Source organism: Genypterus blacodes, unplaced genomic scaffold (genome assembly GCF_046128005.1).
Source record: "Genypterus blacodes isolate CSIRO-AG114 ecotype Tasmania unplaced genomic scaffold, CSIRO-AGI_Gbla_v1 ptg000030l_1, whole genome shotgun sequence".
Lineage (NCBI taxonomy): Eukaryota > Metazoa > Chordata > Actinopteri > Ophidiiformes > Ophidiidae > Genypterus > Genypterus blacodes.
The window spans coordinates 3,327,501-3,350,625 of record NW_027466843.1 but is presented as its reverse complement, the minus strand read 5'-3'; the positions used below and the strand labels follow the sequence as shown (position 1 = coordinate 3,350,625).

Genomic DNA, 23,125 nt, shown 5'->3' with positions numbered 1-23,125 from the left:
ACCCCTCACGTCTCCTTTATGTTATTTATAAGACTTGGATGCAATCAGTTGCTCAAAGGAAGAAGGTCAAGTTTAAAAGTAACAGATCATGTTGCATTATAATTATTTCTTCAATTAGTAAAGCTGTTGATTACATTTGACTGAAGGAAATATAATACAACAATTTTAAACAAACCATTATATCCACCAGAAAGTTGCCAATTGGTGTCCAAAACTTTAAATAGAATCTCACTTGCATTGGTTGCAACTTCTATTGCAGAGTTGCAACCACAAGCTATTAGTCAAGGATCTGATGTCTGCCTTTGATGAAAATGGATGAAATCAATAAAAAACTAAGGAATCCTACCCACCAGACAGTGGTTCAGAGGCATGTCCAACATTGTGAAATGCCTCCTGGTGTGTGACTGTTTCATGGATTTACACAACGATACCTCAATATGTCCCTTCAGCAAAGTAGACTGTTGACTGCCAAGTAACACTTTCACAGCCAACACTGCCAACAAGTCTAAATTTACGGATGGGCAATCCTTATGGTACGTTAGTATCAAAAAAGAATTGACCACCAGAATGCACGATAGCCCAATCAGAATTGAGCATGCCAAAGAGCCACTTACGTAACTTTGTGAGTTAACATGTTCCATATGGACACAAGACAGTTGTGAGAAACGTAATCAGGTTGCCACTTTGCTACTTTCTCCACTCTCCCCAGACAACTTCAGGGTCCTGGTTTAGCAACTCACTTATATCACAGTACACAGACCATCAACAGCTGGTCTGAAGTGTCACCAACCAAGTCATTTGAGGGCAGATAGCCCAGTCCCTGTCTGGGGACAAGATTTTAGATTGTCGAGAAACACAGATGTCGTGTTAACGTGTTGCGTTTAGGGTAAACGGAAACATGCCCCTTGTGTATTGAGTTTACTTACAACTGCTTGATGAGTATGATCATATTCATTTCCATTTAGCTGTGCTTGCTCATTGGGAATTGGTCAGGGGGGGTCAGAGCAGTGGGCTCAGTGAGGGGCTCCAACTGGGATAACTGACAAGGTCAGATAAGATGATCCTTTGTCTGTCCAGCAGCAGAGAGGTTCACCTGCTGCAGCGACAGGGTGGATGGTGCAAAGCAATAAAGAGCATTGTGATGGGATAGGAGCCTGGCAAAGTAAAAAGCCTGTCAAGGATACAGCTGTACTAAGTGGGAAGTTATGGGGGCCAATGAGTGAATGAATGACTGAATGCATTTCTATTTTACATCGGGGATATTCCACTCTGTGATCATTAGACTGGGGTTTACTGGGAGAGGTAACCTTGCCATTGTCATCAGACACTCCGTCACCCAGGCCCTCAACTTTGCCTTCATGGAAAAGTACAAGTAGATCTTCTTGGGGGAGTGGACACACCTGTGCACTAACCAGAACCCAACACAAAGGAGGAGACAGATATAATTGCATGTCAATCCTGTTTAGGGCTCATGAGGACGTGTAGACAGCTAACTGGTTGCAGTCTGTGGACCACTGACGCACATGAGACTTCGGCTAAGACCTGAAAATCCTGAAATCCTTGTTGCTGACCTGAAGAAGTATTTTGAACGCCACATGCTTTAGTACCACAAATGGCATTTTAAAGAAGAAGAAACTTCATCGGGTCAAATCACACATGCGGACACGTCACCATGCAAACACGGCAATCTGAAATTTGCCTTGTGTGCCCCTCTTCAACACACACACACACATGCTTTTGCAGAGGGGTCAATGCAGGGCAGCCATGATACGGTGCCCCTAAAGCAGCATACCAGTACTTTTTGGCCTACAGTCAAAGATTGATGTGCTTATTATATAACACACACAGGTTTATATGGGGTGTGTCATCAGATCATATCCCCAATCGCCCTTAGAAAAGCATGAAACTTGTGTTGCATGTGATGCATAGTGAGTGTTTAAATGGTTCAATGACAAGCCTGATCAAACACAGCTACCCAATGTGTTATGTAATCTACACTGAGTGGATAAGGCAGCTTTAATGCGTTTTGTACAGTCGAGGGCAGCGCTGTGGGTGGTGTGTGACCACTTTCTATTTGTTTTCTCTAGTACTTTTCCACTGACTTCTGGAATGTGGGTGTGTGATTGTGAGAGCTTGTTTATCTATGTAAAGAACACATAGCTGCACTTGTTGAACCTTAACTGACAATTACTCAGAATAGACAAAACAGACACTAATGTCCTGAACAATTGCGTATGGGGATGGGGGATTAAAAGGTAGGATTACACACACGCATTCACCAATTTATGAAGATGCAGTATTGCCTGGCGATTAGTCATCTGTGAATAGTCGTCTGAAAGCTTAAGGTGAGCTCGACGTGGCTACGGCAATGTGACACCGCTCTTGGTGTGAAGCACTTGTGTTGCCAAGCGAAATAGAATCATAACATGCTGCTCAAATCTGAATATTTGCACTGATTAAGCCACCCATAGGGCAGATCCATCACAAACAGGCACACAAAACATGTCAGCTCACTTAATTGTTGACACAGGCTTGTTCATATATTTGTTCACATTCTGTACATATGGACTGTACACTAATTGTGTAGTGTGTGGCCCTGGCGTCAAACTGTCTAAATTCATTCTCCACCTCTGTGACAGCCTTAATTTACTCACCTGTCACTTCTGTCATATAAAAAGATTTGGGTTCTAGATTGGAGTGGGGGAGAAATGTTCATTTGTGCTCCACTTATACACCTATATGCAAATAACAGAACGCTCCCATTGGAGAAAAACCTGTCTTCAACACACAGCTACACACACATTCACTCAGGCATACATACATTCTCACAGGTAAAGGTCATACAACTTGATGAGATGTTGCTGGAGCTGCCAACTGAAACTCATTCAGGCATGTGAAGGCTTTGTTTTCGTGTACCTAAATCTATGGTACATTGGGTTCTTGATGTTCTTGATAGTATACAAGTGTACATGTACATGTTCCTGCATGTTGAGTGTCTGGTTATGATGATTCAGTCGTCCACATTGCATAATTATTACTGTCAGTAGAGATTTGTAGTTTGTTTGAGACAGGCATCACGAAATAATAGTTGTCAAAAGTCATTAAAATAAAAACAAATAAAATTAAAGGCCATGGAATTAAAGGACAAGGTTTTGATGCTATCCAGAACCTATCCACCACTCAAGTCATGTAACAAGTCATGAGGAATGCTGTTTATCTTCGACATGACAAAAAGGAAGGGAGCTGATGACAGCAGGTTAGTTCAGACCAGGATCACACAGGCACCCTGCATATTTGGCTGGTTTGTGTGATATTCTCACTGCCACAAACACAGGCCTGAGAATCTCTCTGATGTGTGATTCCTGGAATTATGTCTCAGAGAGTTTAAAAAGGTGATACAAGGGTCACAATCACTCTAATCTTCTTCACACACACTGAAGAGTGCGCACACACGTTTCTCTGCTTCGCCTCAGTCTTATGTACAAACCATCTGTTGACATGTTTCATCAAAGGGCCTTTGTGTAAGTCAACGGATATTCAGGGTTATAGATAAACATATGTGAATAAGTTATTTTAACAAGTAGTTTAAGTGAGAATTAACACATTTGATCACTTGATTGTTATTCTATGGTAACATTACTTGATTACAACTTCATTACTGGAAATGCGTCATCAATCCCTACTCTCCAGTAGAGCTATGGTATGAAATAGACCACGAAGTACCACACATGGCCGGTTAGCTCAGTTGGTTAGAGCGTGGTGCTAATAACGCCAAGGTCGCGGGTTCGATCCCCGTACTGGCCATCGTCGCTTTTACATATTGTAGAAGTAAAGCTCTACAATTACCCAGTTCTTCATATAGGAGATAAGATAAATGAAATTTTATTATCCCGAAGGAAATTACTCAGGTGCTGCTTAAATGTTAGCTCAGATGCTACCACCTCAACGTCTCGTTGTATTCTCAGTTTTCTTACCACACGCACTCCAGCTACGTTACGAACGTTGAATTTGATCTCTACACAAAACGAATTCTTATACGTAGGTTATTCATTGTATGTAAATTATACCTACCTGTACCTAAATTGTCACAAATACGCAGTATTAGCCGATTTACATTAGCAATAATATGTTGACACATACCGCTATCAATCTCCATCGGGGGTTCTATGGTGTAATGGTTAGCACTCTGGACTCTGAATCCAGCGATCCGAGTTCAAATCTCGGTAGAACCTGTCTTTTTCATCGGCGTATGTTTGTCCTCAGAATGATTTTAAAACTATTGCTTGGAATTTAGTTCGGCATAACGAGTACAAAACTTTTAACACCCACTTCTCACAATTTCATTTTAAAGGGTAGTGCTTGCCGACGCTGCGGAGAATTGAATACACTGAATGTTGGAATTTCCAGATTTTGATGTGGTCAAGAACAGTATGTTAAGACTTTTTATGAGTCATCTATTGACAAAATGACAGAAAATTATTTTACAATGACAAAAAAATCCAGTAAATGTCAAACTTCGCATTTCCTTTATTTAAAAAAAAAACATTATACAGCCATTTTCTGTACATTTATGAGTGCAATCTGTTTTGTTTTATTAAACAACATCAGATCACACACAACTTATTTTCTTGATTCGACAAACAATACATTATCATTTCTTCACGTTTTTCCTGGTTGTTGCTGCCACCCTCTGGCGAGAAGTGGATACTGCATTTCTGAGGGTGAAAACATTGAATTTGATAATGCAAGAAAAAGAGAAAATCCTGTGTAACACAACAATCAGCACTGTACATAAAGAAACAACTGCAGCACTTACTTAAGCCCTTTGTCTGGAGTGTCTGGATTAAGTATGATCACTTCCTCTTCCTCACTGTCAGATAGCTCAATCACTTCTACTTAAAGGCAAAACAAAATTCTGATTTAAAGGTGCTCAATGTCATCAGATCATTTCTGCTGATAAGAACAAAATTATTGAAAGAATGTATGCAAATGTATCCTAAATTTAAAAAAACAACAACCTCCTCTTCCGTCCTGCTTACCAAGCTCTTTCTCCGGTTTTGGCACTTCTTCAACGCTGTCGTCGTCGTCATCATCATCCTCCTCTTCCTCCTCTTCATCATCCTCCTCCTCCTCTTCATCAACGTCCTCCTCCAGTCCCCAGGTGTTCTTCAGGCCGTGTCCTACCTGACCCACGCCTGGGACGGGCAGCACCGGGGATGGCACCCTGACATGTACGGTTAAGGTCCTAGCCGGGGTTTAACGTGAGGAGATGACAGAGAGGTAAAGAGAAGGAACAGTAAATGAGAGGAGGATGCAGAACGCTCCTTGCCGGGTATAGGATACGTCTGAGGCGGGGTTTCAGCTCTCTCTGCGATGTCATTGGCTCCCTCTGTGTCATCGGTCATCTCCACCTCGGTCTCGTCCATTTTCAGCGTTGTGATTCTCTCCAGCGGCATCGATTCTGCAAATCCGCACTTACCACTTGTCTTCCTGGAAAAAATGATACGAGTCGTGTTAATGTCCTCTTCCATTGACGAACAAAATGAATACGCCTGGCAAATATATACTCAGTAACTGCTCACCTGGCTAACTTGTCGTTCTCGAAGGCTTGATTGATCAGCTCTGTGATTTCAGACACTTTGACGCTGGCTATTTTACTGCATCTCATTACCTTTAAACAACAGAAACAAACATGCAGCTGATGAAACCTATACTCTCCTTGTTTCCCCGGGAGAGTAGAATAATTACACTGATGTCAGACCTTTCAAAGGGACATTAATGACGGCTGCATTCCATTTAGGCAGAACAGTGTTATAGTTTTGCAGGTATTCTAGTTGACACATTAAATGGAACACAGCAATCCTGAATGTTATTAGATATAGCTGTGAAATAGCAAATCAACACGTCTGCCAGTGATCAATTTCACTCTGGACCTAGTATTCCTGGTGGTCGTCAGTTCTTGATTGATAGTGTTGGTTTGTAAAGAGGAAGTCAAGTGATATATTTGAACATAACTCTTCAAGACCGTTGCCAGGGTGAAAACAACCATCGTGAATCTTGTTTAAACTGCAATGTGCAAATCCTCACCTGGTCTTTTAGCAACATGATGCCTCCGCTGGACTGGACGGAGCAGATTTCCCTGTGTTTGTTCATGGCGATCATCAGCAGACCATCCATCACACGCTCCTCCCGCTCACATGGGTCGACCAGCAGATAGGTACTGCAGAGTGAGCAGAGTGAGTGTAGAGGAAGAGGGGGATGAAGAGGGAAAAGATCCATACTGGCGCTGTATGCGTACGTTACATGCTGAGAACTAGATACTGTTTGAAGTAGATACTCACTACGACACTACCAAAAGTGGAAAGAAATTGTAGGGAAAATCAGTGGGGAAATAATTGTTTCCTGAATTCTTTGCCGTTTGTGAAATCTTTGATCTTTAATACGCATCCTGCTCTTTCATGGTAACTGCCAAATTTCTGCACTGGCAAGATAAGTTCATAGTTCATTACATACTTCATTTGATTAATTTATGTAATATTGTGGACAAATTCTGATTCAGACTTAGAAGGTTTTCAGTTTGTTCCTCTTACCCTTGTTGGAAAAAGCCGAAGCTGACACTGATGGGCATGTGGTAGATACTGAGGGGAATAGGGTCCCTCTCCTCTGGACTATACTGAGGGAGGACAGGAACAAAGACACTATCAACCAGATTTACATGTTTCTCACATCCTGCGGCCCTTCTAAAAAACACCGACAGCATTTTGCACATTAAAAACCTGCCTTCTGTTTAATCAGTAAGCTTTCCAAACGTAGAGATGTTGGCAAGGTTACAGGCAGGTGCTTGCTTTAAAGGGAGGGAGAGAAGAATGGGTAACTCACCACAGTGACCTCGTCTCCCTGGATACCAACATCAGGCCGTTTGAAGTGGCACAGAGCGCTAATAGCCGCTATGCTGGCTGCATCCATCAGATTACCATCGTGATTCAGCATGTGAACATCCACTCTGATCTGCCATACCTGGACACACACACGTCTTTATTACACAAATGATACATCCATCAATGTCACTTGTGTGTGTGTGTGTGTGTGTGTGTGTGTGTGTGTGTGTGTGTGTGTGTGTGTGTGTTTTACCTTTTCTCCAGACACCACACACAGAGACTCTGTATCGATGCACTTTGAGTTCCTCAAGCATCTCTCCAGCTGTCTGTTAAGCTTCACTGACAACTCAGACTGCCTGCAGAGACACACACACACCCCACATGCCGTTCACACACTGTGCTCTCTTTCTCTCTAAGAGCTCTTCTTCAGGATCATTTTAAGGAAGCGTTTTTCCCCTCACCTGCCCAGTTCAAACGCCGGCGAGGCCATAGGCGAGAGCTCTATGTTAAAGAACATGATTCCCTCATTTGGTCGATTCTCTTTAGGAGTCACCAGCTCACAGGACACCTGAGCCATGACCCTGTACAGTGCAGCAGACAGACCGATTACACACCAAAACACGATAACATTGACAGAGAAAGTCAATTTGATGTTGTCGTCTACGAGTGCAAATGCTGCTCTGGTAGTGCAGAGCATCAGTGGAGGCTTTCTTCCCCTTTGTCCTCCACAATGACACACGTGTATCAGTAGTGGTGTATTGTATGTTAGCAGAAAGCAGAGAAAGCCACAAATCTTGCATCTTGTAGAATGTTTCACTCAATTTAAGAGTTTAGACTTTACAGAGTTACAAAATATGTGGCTTGAGGTTCACCTGGTTTTTCCCAGATCCACAAAGCAGCATCCATAGTCGGCCCCAAAGCTGATCTTTATCTTTCTGTAGTCGTACGCCTGCCGTCCGTCCAGGCGCTGCAGAGAGAGATGAGTGTGTAAGCACTACTCGAGCTTTAAACAGTAGTTTGTTTGAGAGGATTACAGGAGGATTTGTTGGGAATAATAGTCCCCCCCTCCCCCTTCCCCTCAGGTCCATCCATACCCCAAAGCTAATTAACCCCCTACCTCCTTTATATTACATTACATTGCTGCCGCGTGCTGAATGGCCACATCCCACTCTGGATATCATTGTTACGTCTTCCTGCACATTTCACTTCACCAACTTCTTTTCTTCCCAAAATAAAAAGACAACTGAATCAGAAAAGAGCATTTCCACAAAAGCTGGTAAAGTCCTATTTCTCCCAGTCTGAGTAGAACAAAACTCTCCATTTCTGTTACATCATCATCTTTCTTTTCCTTAACATTTTATGCCAATTTTTGTGCCAGTGTCTTCCCTTTTCCTGTGATGTGTGCTGGTACCTATAAAAAAAATGGGACAGGGGAGGAATATATCACTCCAATTATCTGGCCTACTCTATGATTAACGGCATTTTAAACTAATCAAGTCTGAATATAAAACCACTCTCATGAGTCTCATCTCTTCCATCTACAGTAATGCCACCATTATCCCCTGTATAGACTGACAGATTAGCAGTAATTCTCTGCATATGCTGGACCTGTAAACCACTCCAAACTGCAAACTCCACCATATATTCTTTGGTGCATTTGTATCTGTGCATCATTCATTTGATATAAACATAATATTCTCTGTCTGTTTAGGCTACAGTTCAAACTAAGTGTTTATCTTTGCTCGTCTTACCAAGTTAAGAAGTAAAACTACCATGGATTCTGGAAATATAAGAAGACAAAGCAGAAAATGGCAGTATTGGATCAAACTATTTCATTTATTCCTATGTATTCCTCTGGTACCATATTCTGCCAAACTCTTTACTGCTGTGGTTATAATATGATAGTGATCCATTCTACCTGCTTCTCTTCGATGGCTTTAAGCAGGAAATCCCGCTCACAGTTAGACAGCGGTGTGTCCTTCATTCTCCAGCCAGCCGCAGGTCCTAACTTTGATTTGAGTGGTATAATTCACTTCCACTATTCGATTACTCTATCTACCATGTGGCCGCCATCAATATTTTGTTATACCCTTACCCCGGAAGAAGATTACATTCACCACAGTAAAAGTCGATATGTGTTATTTCGTTCGTTCGTCTCGTTTATAATTCTTGAGAAATTGGTCTTATGTTGGATTGAGTCTGTATATTAATTTTAAACATGTTCGTTCTGCATCGAAAGAGCCTTTCTTAGTATAGTTACTGCAAAGAAGCCTTTACTTTGAAATAGAGAGGCGCGCTGTCATTCTGATGCCTTTAGGTGCTTCTCATAAAGTGGAACTTTAGGCTTCCATAGTAACTGAGTGTTGTAACTCATTGGAATAATTTTACTGGAACCAGATACAAAATTGTAAGTAGTTAGTTAGTTAGTTAGTAAGTATTTAGCTGTTGTTGACAGGTTGTTGACAAGAAAAACATCTTGTCCGATACATCTAAAGGAGTACAATGTGTACTTCAAATGTCCCGTATGCTGATTGTGCTCTTTCCTCACCATTTTTGCTTTCATTTTTCACAGATATCATTTATTTGCCGAATGTATTCCAGTGCCGATGATGCCGTATTTATTATTCCCTTAATCTGCAGTATATCCGGGTAGACACTCTCGCTCGGTTACCTTTAGCAAGTGAGTTTTAGTGGCCCTGAAGGCACCACTGGCTCTGGGCAAATTGCGCATGCTCGCTTCCCAGGATTCGCTATCAAGAACCGTTGGACGTTCCTCGCGCGCACCGTCACCAGACCAAGCTGTCATCTGCTCTCTACGTACGTGTGCTTCTTCAATCGAGTGCTGCTGGGTCTCCATCGTGTATCGCAGCAGGCCCCGCTATCCGGACATTTTGACGCAGAAGATATTCCTTGTCCTTTCCCCGAAGTGGAAAAAAGCGAAGCAGCATTTGTCAGTTGACATTTTATCCGCAAGTACAAGACGACGAAGGTTTGTGAGCGTGCACTCATTCATTCTCCATCCCTCCCCCCTACGACATCACCTTTAAACCAGTTACCGTAGCAAGCTAACTGCCGTTCATTCACTGTTTTGGTAGCTCGTTTCTTTACTATTTGTTTACATTAAGTAGGTCAGCGCTTGTTTATTTCGTGACCACCGTGTTGTCTTAAGTGTTAGTCCAATAGATATCACTAAACCCGTGTTATGCTAACGTTGGTTGTTTGTGATTGGCACCGTCCAGCTAGCTCACTGGCTAGCGGAGCAGGTGCCGCAGCTCGAGCCGCTCGTCTGTAAACGGGTTTGGGGGGATTGCAGCGCTGTGTGGCGGCCATGTTAGCTCCACGGGCCCGTCCGTCCCAGGACCTGGGCAGAGACGCAAGCTCAGTCTCCACACACACAGGGGGGTATAGCTTTCTTATTGTGATAAGAATGGAATGACGGTGCCAGTGGTGCGTGGAGTGGGAAGTGACGAAGTACACTTGGATCACTTGGCGGGGGGGGTTGATTTTCAGATTTGACATTCTAAACAGCAGAATAACGTCTGTCACTATTTAATCTGCATTTCATCGCCATTACTAGATTACTCATCATCTTCAATGTAAAGTTTGACGCTGTTGGCTCTTTCTCCTCTCGAGAAGAATCTATACAGAGGAGGAAGGTCTCTCCTCTCCTCCCCCACCCCATTAAACGGCCCCGAGGGTGTTTCTACCATTTCTTGCAGACCCTCTCGTGACACCCTCCCCCCTCCCCTCCCCCCTGATAGGTGGTTCAATCCAATTGTCCCAATAAGATCATTTGTTTATAAGAATGCAAATTGGAAAAAAATGTAATAGAACTGTATGTGAAATGGAAAGTGACACCTAATGCAACTGCTGGACTCTAACATGTTTCTGGAAAGTTTTAGAGGAAACTGGGGGGGAAAGATGCTTCCATTCATGATGTCATTAACAACTATGACTTGAATGATTTATTAACAACTCCTCAACTCTTTAAACAACTGTCATGCCAGGTGGTTCCATTTATGATGTCATTATTAACTGTGGCATGCTGGTTCTATTCAACAACAATGGCTGTAATTTAGTTATTGCAAAAATATGCAGTGAAAAGTATCCTACGGAATCCCTGAACAATGTTTCTGGCCAAGTTTTGAGGTAAATGTAGGAATGGTGCTGGTTTGATTGACTTGCATACTGTATATATTTGCTTTTGATGACAATTATCCTTATCCTTCCTTATTAAAGGAAGGCAAAAAGAGTTATATGGAGTTATAGAGTAAACGGCAAGTGAGCTGTCTAAAGGTCGCTGCGGTCCTTATCTTTATTCCAAGGCTGGCCTGTGGTAACTGTCAGTCTATAACTGACTACTGTAAATTGGCACAGGTTTCTCTTGAATATAATGAACCCTTCTCATGCTCCCTCACCATCATATCTGAACCCATGACTAGCATCGGTATCTATGGCATGGGCTCTTGATGCAATCAAAGGAGCTGAACAGCTGATTGTCATGCCTCTCAATCATTCACAGGTTGAAAGGTGTTGCATTGATTTCAGTCAGATCAATGATTCAAGTTAATAGAAATGTATCTACCAACCCCCCCCCCCCCCCCCCCCCCCCCCCCCGAGCTTAAACTACTGGTGATATGAACCAATGATAAAGCCCCCAGCATGTGAATGAGTTGATTATCCGTATTGGCGAGCGTGACACTAGTGCGGCGTCTGTAATTGTGCCTTTCATTTACAGCCACTCTGAACAAGGAAGCAGATGTGTCCTGGTCAATATGATTCTCCCTGAAGCTGTTCTCTTTTGTGTCACAGCTGTGTAGGGTGTACACGTTTTATTTTTAGTCCATTATCTCTTAGTGCTTCAAAAGCAATGTGACACCCACTTACATATACCTTTACCAATCGTTGAGACCGTATATTTAGAATTGGCATTGGATAAACTATGTAGTGTGGAGAACGTGTCCTAAAACAAAGAAGGTATTTGTTTGCTGCCGAATCTAACGGCCCTGATCTCTCCAGGATCTGCCTGGAGGGAGTCCGGTTAGTCCGGTTGAACCGCTTACACGTGAGGAAAATCTGTCACAGCAGGCTATGGAAAGATTGGAAAGAGACACCAGGGTCCAGAAGTTGTTTTAAGGAAATCATGTGAAATATTGTACAGTGGTGGGGTCATGTGCGTGAGGACACAGGCTCCAAAGAGGCCTGTGTACAAACGCACCCTATTGTTCCTCTAACCCCCCCCGACTCATCCCTCCATCCTTTTATACAGTTTAACTCTCTATTTATATCTGCTATTCTCAACACACACCCTTGTTCTCTATAAATAGCATGTATTCTGTTGCTCACCTGCCTCATTTCCCCCATCCCCCTCTTCTCATTTCCTCATGCCACACCCTCCCTCTGCGCTCACACCATGTTTATCCCTTACACCCTTATCTCGCACCGATCACCCCACTCACCTCCCTCATCCCCTCCCTCTCTCCTTCTCTCCCCCCTCTCCCTCAGATGAAGTTGGACAGGGGAGGGCTGCGGTTTTTGCTGCTCCTGTCCTTCCTGGCCGTGGCGGCAGTGGCAGCTCAGGAGATGGCGCCGGAAGATGACATTTCGGACACCGATCTCGACATGGGCCTCGACGACGAAGACATGACGGTTCTGATGGCCGAAGAGGAGGAGGCGACGGTGATGGATGAAGAGCAGTTTGATGAGGCGGAGGGCGAGGAGACAGCAAGTGAAAAGGGAGAGGACGCCGAGGACAAAGCTGACGCCAATGTCTCCTTCCAGGTCAGGAGTGTGTCAGAGGTGTTAATGTTTCACAACCTCTCTATTAAGCTTCATTAAGGGTTAATAATGACATCATATAAAACGGCTAATACAAATCCAAATGCAAAACATCTAGTGCATCCCAAACAGATGCAGACAAATGCAAAAAAAAGAATGGTGGCGTTTGTCTTCCTGTTGTCCCCCGGGGGAACGTCTGTGCTTTGTCTCAGCGTGTTCTGTTCAAACTCCCTCCTGTCGCTGTTAGAGGAGGCAGCGGGCCGTGTAGATGACTGATAGCTGCTGACGCCAAACTAAAGAGTGCTGTTGGTTGGAATAAGCAAAATATCAGAAGTGTGGGGCTTCGTTTATCTTACAGGATCAATCATATTCTTCCCTCCCCTCCTCCAGGTAACCTACAAGACTCCTGTCCCCACCGGAGACGTCTACTTCGCAGAGACATTTGATGACGGATCACTGGACAGGTATTGCATGACAAATTAAGAGCTGCTAAAGGTCCATCTTAAATGTTTGATGCTCACTGGGATGTGTGTGTGTCTGTGTGTGTGTCTTATGTGGAAATGTTTTTTCTTAGTTGGCAGGTGTCAAAGACAGTGAAGGAGGACGCTGATGATGACGTCGCCAAATACGACGGTTTGTTCCTTAGTTTTGACCCAAATTCAATCAAACGGCATTGGACCGTTGGAGTTGAAACTTTGATATGTTAAACTGGAACTTCCTCTATTCAGCCTTTTCTATCGACATTGTAAAGCTGAACAGGTGTGCTAAATGTTTGTCCCTCCCCTCTCTGGCTGCAGGGAAGTGGGCGGTGGAGCAGCTGAAGGAGAACAAGGTTCCAGGCGACCAGGGCCTGATTCTCAAGTCCCGCGCCAAACATCACGCCATCGCTGCAATGCTCAACAAACCCTTTGTGTTCCAGGATGAACCCCTGGTCCTTCAGTGAGTTCACACAGACACTTTGTCCACCCAACCATCCATTTAATAGCTCCATAATAACATGAATCGTGAAGACCTGCATATATTAAATAAGATGTTAATGAGTTTTGTTTTTTTTAGATACGAGGTGAATTTCCAAGACGGCATCGATTGTGGAGGAGCGTACATCAAACTGCTCTCAGACTCCGGCGGTCTCAATCTGGTCGGTATAAACTCCATTCCATTCTAATGTGGAAGTCCAAATGAGTTCATATCTGAGTTGCACAAACCCAAGCTTGAATTCCCCCGACTCTGTGTGTGTGTGTTCTGCACTGTAGGAGCAATTCCACGACCGCACGCCGTACACCATCATGTTCGGGCCCGATAAGTGCGGCGAGGACTACAAGCTGCACTTCATCTTCCGACACGAGAATCCCCTGAACAAAGACGTGGAGGAGAAACACGCCAAGAGGGCCGACGTGGACCTGAAGAAGTTCTACACCGACAAGAAGACTCACCTCTACACTTTAGGTTGGGCTCCAAGTCAAAAAGATCACGTGTGAATGGATTTTGTACAAAAAACAAATGCCTCTTCATCATTTCTCTCCATTCTTCCCTGTTGTCAGTCCTGAATCCAGACAACAGCTATGAGATGTACATTGACCAGTCCAGCGTGAGCCGCGGCAACCTGCTGAGTGATGTCGTGCCTCCAGTGAACCCACCCAAGGAGATCGACGACCCCAACGACTCCAAGCCAGAGGACTGGGACGAGAGGGCCAAGATTCCAGATCCAGAGGCCATCAAGCCGGAAGACTGGTGACTGCAAACCCCGTCACTTTCTACTAGAACATGATGGGTGGCACAAATGGCCGATGGAGCCAAGTCGCTTAAGCCAATAATGTTGCAATAGTGTTGATATTTTTCAAACTGCAGAGCTGTACAGGTTCATTGATAATTAATTAAGTATAGAAATGCAAAAATGTCATTATAGGATCATAGTCAGACTCATGCAGCCAGAGATTTCATTGATTTAAGGTGTAATTAATTAAAAAGGGTGTATCTGTCTATGTATTGTTCCAAATTTCCCGTCTAAATGTCAATAATAGCCTAAATCACAAACATGGAGCAGCACACCGTGTGTACCAGGTCTCCATGCTGCACCCATCAGACTTCTTCATTCTCAATCTAAATGTGATTGATGCTGTGTGTTGCAGGGATGAGGAGGCAGCAGCAAAGATTGATGACCCTGATGCGTTGAAGCCAGAGGGCTGGCTGGATGATGAACCAGAGTTTGTCTCCGATCCTACTGCAATGAAACCAGATGACTGGTACGTAAACACACACACACACACACACTAGACTAACAAACTCGATGACCAGCCTTTAAAATGCGTCGGCGCTACAGAGAAATGACCCCGGTGTCTCTTTCCTGTGGGCTGTGTGTGTGCACAGGGACGAGGAGATGGATGGGGAATGGGAGGCCCCGCAGATTTCCAACCCGGCCTGTGAGACGGCACCCGGCTGTGGAGAGTGGAAGCGTCCCACCATCAACAACCCGCAGTACAAGGGCAAGTGGAAAGCTACTCTTGTGGACAACCCCAACTATCAGGTAATGACTGCATTCATTTCAGTCTCATTAATGCAACTACTTCGAATAAAGGACACATTTTACTGTAGAAAGTGCAAACTCTGAGCCTCTGTATCAAACCAACAGCTGCTGACATTTCCACTTTCTTTGCTTTCTTCTCCCAGGGAGTTTGGAAGCCCCGCAAGATCGATAACCCCGAGTATTTTGAGGACTTGCAGCCGTTCAGGATGACACCCTTCAAGGCTGTGGGCTTAGAACTCTGGTCCATGACTTCAGATATCTATTTTGACAACTTCATTATCACCTCTCACAAGGAGGTTGCAGACCGCTGGGCCTCTGACAGCTGGGGCCTGAAGAAGCTTGTAGCCAGCGCCAATGAGGTCAGTGAGCACTGCATCACATTTCAGAGTAGAACCCTTGTTACTTTGTTTTGCACGCAGACGCACCACAGGGCAGCAGTTTGTCTTGGTGAAGGTGAGAAAGCGGCTCTCGTGTTTAAAATCAAACCGAGCACACAAGCGGGCCCTGGAATAACAAGAAATCAATATCAAATCCAATTTTGGGGGGTAGAAGGATCCATATTTAATTAAGCTGCTTCTTCATTATCCCCTATGTTCTGTCTGCTAATGGCTTATTACTTCTGACCAAATGTAATTGTTAAATTCAGCCAACTGATTAATTCTGCTGTGTAAATGTTCCTTCATCCTCCTAAAGAGCTTTGAGCCGGGTCAGGACACGCTTGTTTGTTTGTTTGTGCCGTGACTTGACTGCCTTGACTGATGAAGAATCTTTCTCACGCTCCCTTCTTCTCCGTGTTCTTCTCCCACCAGCCGGGTATTTTTGCCCAACTGATGATGGCAGCAGAGGAGCGACCGTGGCTCTGGGTGGTCTACATACTGACCGTAGGCCTGCCTGTAGGACTGGCTGTGCTCTTCTGCTGGCCAAAGGTAAATAGACCAAGGATACGTCTGATTCTGAACTTCATCAGGGACAAGTCTGATGGTGGTCTTCTTTCATTTCTCACCCCCAGAAATCTGACGATGACTACGTCTACAAGAAGGTGGACCCACCCCAGGCTAATGTAGAAGAAGAGGAAGAGGAGGAGGAAGAGGAAGCGGCAGCGGCAGCAGCAGAGGAAGAAGAAAAGGCAGCTGAGGCCTCAGCAGCAGAAAGTGCACCGGCTGCAGGTCAGGAGCAAACACATGTTCTCTCTGCCCTCCATTTTTGTTACAGTGTTTAACTTCGCCTTCATATTGTTCATTTTATTCTCTTGTCTGTTTAAGGGACAGAAGAAGCTGAGGAGGAGGAGGAGGAGGAGGAGGAGGAAGAAGGGGAAGATGAGGAAGATGGTGCAGACGGGGGAGAGGAAAACCTAGAGGAGGAGGATGAAGAAGAAGAAGAGGATGATGAAGAGGAGAGCAAAGCTGAGGGAACATTAGAAAATGAGGTTGGTGCTTAACTTTATTCTTAACTGAATGAATCCCTCAGCGCGTCTCCTCCTACCTGCTGTTTCAAGGCAAAGCGTTGTGTTGTTGTCGGCTCTGGTGCTTTATTGTGCTCTTCTCTTGATCCTCCCATTTTCTGTTCGGCCCACAGCTGAAGGAGGAAGGAGACGCCACTGACGAGAGTAACAAACAAGCCGTGAGAAAGAGGAGGGTACGGAAAGACTGAAGAGGTGGACCAGATGACTCCTGTCTCCTCTCTCCCCCCCATGGGGAGCAGGTGGAAGGGCAGCCTCCGCTCCCTCCCTCTTTCCATGCAGTAAAGCATGTACTTCCTCCAACCAACTGGTAGCCTTCAGTCACCCCAGCTGGCCCATCTTCATCTTCATCTCCACCTCCATCTTTCAGAGACAATCACTACAATTTCCCAGTGACTTTCCCAACTCTCCTCGTCTACTTCTTCCCCGTCTTTCCCCCTCATTCAGCTCTCGGATAAATTCCCAGGAGATTTAGTGCAGTTAGCATTTTCCCTTCCTCTATCTCGAGCTTCCAAACTTCCCTCTGTCCTCCTTCTCCTCTTCCAGCTGTCAAAACGCTTCATCTTTAAAAAAAACAAACAAAAACACCCCTGCCTCTTTCAACTGCCATCCCCAACCCCCATTTCTGCTGTCAGTCACCTTTCAGAATAAATGTCATCATAGTTCTTTGGGTTCACTTTTGGCATTTGTAGATCTACCAGTCTGGCTCCTCCTGAGAGCGAGACAGCAGAGAGCCTCCGTACCTGCTGGTGACAGTCGTACCACCTCGCCGCGTATCATCACAGGGGCTGCGTTGACTTTATTTCTCGTGGTTTTTGAGAAGAGACCAGGAGAAGAGGACGCAAGGCAAATGAAGACGACGGGGCCGTTTCCAGATGTTTAGACTGCAACACGGGGACATTTCAGTGAAGGAAGTGGCCTCCTCGGCGTAGGTTCAGAAGGATCACCTCCTCATGAAAGCGGGCCGCCTTGTTTGTTTTAGACCAGTCTATCAGAAGCATCAGTTACTTTTTATGCGTGTTCTTTTTTTTTACTGAGTTCTAGCATTTAAAAAATTGAGGATTAGTACAGATAGTACTGCCCTATTTATTGTTTTTGTTTCAAGTTGGTATTCCGCCAGTATAAATAAACATCTAATCGTGCAGTGTTTTGAGTGGCTTACAGCAGTTGTTTTCTCATACATGTTTGAAAGGCTGTACCTTGTATGTACCGGGGGGTCAAAACACTTGACTTTACTCTGCAAACTGGGGCAGATTTGAACACAAGTGTTTGTCAATTGTCAGTAAGAGGATTTACATTATATTGTTTCCTCTGCAAACGGCCGGACAGTAAAAAATAGTCGATGGCTCATAGGTTCAGTGGACACACAGCGGGCGGTTTGATCACACGAGTAACTGCAGAGCTGATCTTAAGATTGTTGCTGAAGAAGTTGACGCTACTTTTGTTTTATATTGTCTCAAGCTTTTGTAGTTCATGTTCTTGCCAGGTGATGGCAGATATCCCTGTTTACATTTGTTTGCAAATTGTACATTGGTCTTGGAAATAAAATTATTTAATACAAGAAATTGCAAGTTTTGTTTGTAAGGTCAGACTCAGGAAATGTTCGCTTCGTAATTCATCTTCATTTTTAAGGGGAGTGGTGATTCTTGATGAATTCTCGTGTTTGGAGGATTGAAAACCAACAAAGTACTGAGCTCAAAGTTTTATTAAAACAAAAATGTTTAAAAGACAACCAAGTCAAACTAATTTACATTTATACAAGTCAGGTGTTTTCAGAATGTGTGCAGTCCAGGGGGAAACATTCAGCTTTGCAGAAAGATAAATAAAATACATGACTTTACAACCGTTACAAATATCAAAACGATGAGATGCAGTGAAGAATGAAGCTTTATTTCCTCCAACCATGAACAATGAACATTTTTCTAATTTGGATGACTTGATCGGGTAAATAATTGAAATATTTGCTTTAATTGCTTGTAATTTCCTTAATTTTCCTTAAGATTCCCTTCAACTGCAGCAGTGCAGCGTTTGCAGCACATAACCTCCTCCACGCTGCAGCACAGGGTTTTATAGTAACATCCACACTTAACATGCAGTCTGTTCCAAACCAGCCAGAATGGATCAATAGCACTCAAGCCTCTCTGCAGCTCGTGCTCTTAGAGTTAAAAGTCTCCATTTCTCAGAACACTTCATGTTGTTTTTTATGCTCTCTTAATAATAATAATAATAATGATTTGGGCCACAGCAAATAGTTGATCAACTTCTAAATGCTGTTAGTGTCACAGAAGTTATTAAACTGTCAGCTGTTATGACATCTTTAATACGTTACTGTCTGTGTGCTTTCACTTACAGCACTTTGTTGCTGAGCTCACTGCCTCTATATGCATCTACAGTACAACTCACTGCACGGTGTATTAGTTTATTTCATAAGCTTTATACATCCTGCAGTCACGTGATTAATGCTTCATTACATATGCATAAAGGAAAACTATTTGTGACGTGTGTTACTCAGAAGCAAATACAGTAATACTGTCCAGTTTGACACGTTTAAACTGGAATGTCATTGTGCTACACATGGACATGATGACATCAACGATCAACCAAAACTCACATCCAGTTGACAAAGAATAAACAATAAATAAAATCAAGTTGAAAAAAAACAGTATTTGCACTAATGTAGCTTGCTTCGAGTCCATTTATCTTAAAGTCTTTAGGAAAATAATTAGAATTGTCCTAGTAACTGTAAACCAGCAGGTAAAATGAAGTGAGGAGTTATTTTGCAGCTTTTTTTTCATGGAAAGATTAAGAGGAACTTGGGGTACAAATGTCTTGAGTTTTACTGTGAACCATCTGCACTAAAAACTCAGATCAGATCCCGTGTTAATGTTTCAGGGCCGACGTCGACCTTTTTGCTGTAATGTGGAGAGAAAAGTGCTGCAAGCCAGACCTGCAACAGACTGCCAGGAAACCAATCTGCTACTTCTCAGCCAACTGGCTTACATTTTTGGTTAGATTCAGTTAGTTTTCAACTCAGGTAAGCAAGCTCAAGCATTTGCAGAAACGTCAGACCCACCATGTGTGTCCATGGTGGGCGTGAACCCTCTCAGCTGCAGGCCTGGGACTCCAGCTGTCTCCCTCCCGTGGTTCCTCACTTCCGTTTGCTCTTAGGGTCGGTAGTCTGGAAGACGCTGGAGGCCGACATGAGGTTTTCGATGTATTGACCCAAAACCTGGTTCTCCGACTTCAGCTTCAGGTTCTCCTCTTTGACTGCATCCACGCGGGCCGACAGGTCTGGAACACAACGCGAGACTGTGAAGCTTAAGAGTACGAACAGCTCCACGGGCATTTACAGATTTTTTTTACTTCCACGCTTCTGGGAAGGACACACACACACACACACAGATCCACTGCAGCCAGAGCAGAACGCTCCCCTGACCCTACGACCACACATTGGCTCTTCAGATGGAGAACAGCTAGACAAACAATGAATAGCCACGAGTGCTGTTTGTCAAGGTGGACAGCTTGACCATCTGCTCTTCTTACGCCACACACTCCTCCGAGACGATGTTGAAAATACTTCTATATCAAACCCTCACTGCTTCTCTGAACTACGTACATTATAGTGAGAAGACAAAACTGCTGTAAAATAGCAGAGACTTCAGTGTTTCTTGCCTTGCTAAGCAACACAAACACAGATAAAAGAACAATAATACAGGAGGGGCATAGGTTCAACAACACAGACTGAACAGGACACACACAAGTCACACGCACAGATACTGAAACATTAAAGCAATAAGAATATTCATTTTCCTCTTTTTGACTGCAATTTCAATAACATTGTGTGTGTGTGTGTGTGTGTGTGTGTGTGTGTGTGTGCGTGTGCGAGTGTGTTATTGCATGTGTGTGAGACAGAGAGAGAGAGTAATGTAAGGAGAAAGTGCATTAGCAGGAGCTTCCACTGATGGAAACCTGCAGGACTCAACAGAGCGTGAAACACAAGATACTGTGTGATGATAAAGGGGGGAGAAGAATCACAGGGTTTGAGTTCAGAGTCCGCTGTGTGTGTTACCTTCCAGTGTGTGCTGAAGTTCCAGAACCTGGTTGATGAGCCTCGTCTTCTCCTCCATCTCTGCCCGGTTCTCCATGTCTCCTGAAACAAAACGCCACAGACGTCGGGTTACATGACATCGCCGCATCGTAACAGACGACCTCGTTCTTCACGGACCGTACCGTCAATGTCGCAGTTCATGATGAAGAGCTCGCTGTCTTCTGTAGTATACAGGGCTGCAGATCCACCGTCAGCTGTGCGAGACAAGACAAAACACACACCACTTTAGTCATACAACAGAATGGGGGTCAAACTGGCCTGCACATCCTGTAACCGTGGAAACAGGGAGCTGATACAGATCACTAAAAGGCCACTACAGTGTCCATTTGGGTTTCAATATTAGTATTTAATGACATCATCCCTCTATACAGAAGACTATACAAAAACTATACGTGTGTGTAGCAGCCGCCGCCGCACCCAGGCGTGTGTGTGTGTAGTGATGCTCGCCACTGCTGACCGGGCCGGGGCAATGATGACGTCATGTTCAGAGCTCCATTATCGGGCATGCTTTTGGTTTAGAAGCTGAATGATTTGATTTGTTTGTCTGTTTACGTTCCAGAAATCTATAAATTAACGACATATTCTCACACACCATCGCACATACACACACACACACACTTCTATTAAGCGCTACTTTTAGCCGCTACGCGTGTATACACAGACTATCACCGAGTCAGACTGTTCATGAACACATCACATCAACTCAACTTCATACAGGAACACCAAAGACCACCAGCAGCAAAGACCCAAGATTACTAACTATAATAGCAGATTTGAGCTTTTTGGGGAGGGATCCCAAATCTTCTGCTAACCTGGTATGCTAGCTACTGTAGCGGCTAACACAACTACCGCATAATTAACCAGTCAATAAAGTCTTTTTAAGCGTTTCACCTGCAACAACCACACACGAACAGATGACGTCGGACCCCAAAGAAGAAACGTTAAGATTTATAGCGGAGAGGGACTCGCTAGCTACTGCTGCTAAAACTAGTTAGCTTGTTAATTTAGCTTTCTTTTTCATTCAAATAGCGCAGCCGCTCTTTCGCTACAAACTACATCAGCGTCAACGCTCACTCACCTTCAACCAGAGGGATACACGGAGACGTCACCCTTTGCACGGGCGCTGTGCAGTGAGGAAGAGGAAGGTGATGATGATGGCGATAAGTGTAGTTAGCCTCCCTCACTGATACCAACATCGTCATCGGACCTACAGTGTGTAACAGGCCGCACTGACCGGCAGGGGTCGCAGTTTCTACTAATTCTTATTCCGCCCTCGCTATACGCCCGCGCACTTACGCATTTACGCACGCACGCGCGCACACACACACACACACACACACACAAACACACAGTCGTAAAGCAGCGGTTACAGTAAGAAGCATTTAGTGTTTCTTTAGGCAAAACTGTGCATATAAACATGACGTCATAGCCAAATACCTCATGGCCATGTGTTTTTGTGTATTTAGTTACATTTAGTTACAAGTTGTTTGAAGTTTAATGGCACAAATAAGCTTGTGAAAGTTGTGTAATGTATGTTGAACAGTGACACATCAATATATGAAAGTTGGACGTGTGTGTGTGTGTGTGTGTGTGTGTGTGTGTGTGTGTGTGTGTGTGTGTGTGTCTGCCTGCCTGCCTGACAGTAAAGCCTGCCTGTAAAGCCCTGCACCTTTTTGTAGGAGCCACTCCTCAGTCCTGCCACAGCACAACACATACACACACATGTACACAAACACACGCGATTGTTTGATAGCTCTTTGTTTCTGCTTTACTTTGTTCCCGGTTTTTCTTCTTCTTCTATAATTTCTTCTGTAAAGATGTGCACATGACCCATTTTCTGAAATTTGGACTTTTGTTTTTGTATCTCTGCCTACAATATTCAGGTCAGTTGTCACAAAATTTGTCAAGTGCAATGTTTGAACCAAGCCAGACAAAAGCATGCTTATTCCTTATTTGATTATGTGACTGTAAATCCATTTATTCAATCTTGTAAACGTCTTAATCTGCGATTGCGCAACACCTCGCGTCCACTTGGAGACTGGCAGGTTCCAGATGGAGACATAATTAGAGAACTACTTGGCCTTGGTGGAGGTATTTTGCTTTCAGTATGCCTAGAAATTTCTAACGTGCTTGGTTCTTCTTACAAATCCCCAAATGGTAAAAACAGAAAGGGCACAACACATCTTATTTTGAAAAACCAACCAAACTAACCTGTGTCATCTGCCAGAGAGATGTTGGTGAAAGTCCCATCCTCCTCGTCCACCTCAGCCTCCTTGGCCCTGCTCTCCATTTCTTCCTCCACTTTGTTGTTCTTCCTGTGTTTATCTCACAGAGGCCCTTGTTAGTGTCAAAGGTCAGTCATCACTTTCTCTCATTCT

At 44.0% G+C, this 23,125-nt stretch overlaps 3 protein-coding genes and 2 non-coding genes across 8 annotated transcripts in view; 3 read left to right on the top strand and 2 right to left on the bottom strand.

The window, feature by feature from the left end:
• The first annotated feature begins 3,730 nt into the window (after window positions 1–3,730).
• Window positions 3,731–3,804, top strand: trnai-aau (transfer RNA isoleucine (anticodon AAU)). The gene has a single exon. It is a non-coding gene; the product is annotated as a tRNA-Ile (tRNA).
• A 356-nt stretch (window positions 3,805–4,160) lies between these two features.
• On the top strand, window positions 4,161–4,232 carry trnaq-cug (transfer RNA glutamine (anticodon CUG)). The gene has a single exon. It is a non-coding gene; the product is annotated as a tRNA-Gln (tRNA).
• A 277-nt stretch (window positions 4,233–4,509) lies between these two features.
• Window positions 4,510–8,981, bottom strand: exosc9 (exosome component 9). 2 transcript variants are annotated; one of them, XM_076145193.1, is made up of 13 exons: window positions 8,797–8,975; window positions 8,630–8,658; window positions 7,751–7,845; window positions 7,340–7,459; window positions 7,132–7,234; window positions 6,880–7,017; window positions 6,591–6,673; window positions 6,088–6,220; window positions 5,583–5,671; window positions 5,344–5,490; window positions 5,040–5,224; window positions 4,817–4,892; window positions 4,510–4,715 (listed from the first exon to the last, which is right to left on the bottom strand). In XM_076145193.1, the coding sequence occupies exons 2-13, from the start codon at window positions 8,651–8,653 to the stop codon at window positions 4,652–4,654; spliced, it is 1,257 nt and encodes a 418-aa protein (XP_076001308.1). In that variant the 5' UTR covers window positions 8,654–8,658; window positions 8,797–8,975; the 3' UTR covers window positions 4,510–4,651. The 2 variants fall into 2 exon arrangements, with proteins under 2 accessions (XP_076001308.1, XP_076001306.1); XM_076145191.1 differs by lacking the exon at window positions 8,630–8,658 and having other exon boundaries at window positions 8,797–8,981.
• A 639-nt stretch (window positions 8,982–9,620) lies between these two features.
• On the top strand, window positions 9,621–18,204 carry clgn (calmegin). 2 transcript variants are annotated; one of them, XM_076145586.1, is made up of 15 exons: window positions 9,621–9,867; window positions 12,384–12,659; window positions 13,047–13,120; window positions 13,231–13,289; window positions 13,454–13,595; window positions 13,713–13,794; window positions 13,910–14,102; window positions 14,198–14,387; window positions 14,786–14,899; window positions 15,024–15,180; window positions 15,324–15,539; window positions 15,990–16,106; window positions 16,190–16,346; window positions 16,449–16,606; window positions 16,756–18,204. In XM_076145586.1, the coding sequence occupies exons 2-15, from the start codon at window positions 12,384–12,386 to the stop codon at window positions 16,828–16,830; spliced, it is 2,010 nt and encodes a 669-aa protein (XP_076001701.1). In that variant the 5' UTR covers window positions 9,621–9,867; the 3' UTR covers window positions 16,831–18,204. The 2 variants fall into 2 exon arrangements, with proteins under 2 accessions (XP_076001701.1, XP_076001700.1); XM_076145585.1 differs by having other exon boundaries at window positions 9,622–9,867; window positions 16,443–16,606.
• Window positions 18,205–18,326: 122 nt separating this feature from the next.
• Window positions 18,327–23,125, bottom strand: part of LOC142994916 (short coiled-coil protein B-like) — a 4,900-nt gene continuing 101 nt past the window's right edge. Inside the window, exons 1-4 of one of the 2 annotated variants that reach the window (XM_076145805.1) lie at window positions 22,959–23,125; window positions 20,870–20,941; window positions 20,709–20,789; window positions 18,327–19,930 (exon numbers count right to left, since the gene is read on the bottom strand). The exon at window positions 22,959–23,125 is cut by the window's right edge and continues 101 nt beyond it. In XM_076145805.1, coding sequence (XP_076001920.1) covers window positions 19,788–19,930; window positions 20,709–20,789; window positions 20,870–20,941; window positions 22,959–23,037 — 375 coding nt within the window. In that variant the 5' untranslated portion in view covers window positions 23,038–23,125 and the 3' untranslated portion in view covers window positions 18,327–19,787. Of the gene's footprint in view, window positions 19,931–20,708; window positions 20,790–20,869; window positions 20,942–21,825; window positions 21,983–22,958 lie in introns of those variants that run through there. The other variant, XM_076145804.1, reaches the window with a different exon arrangement.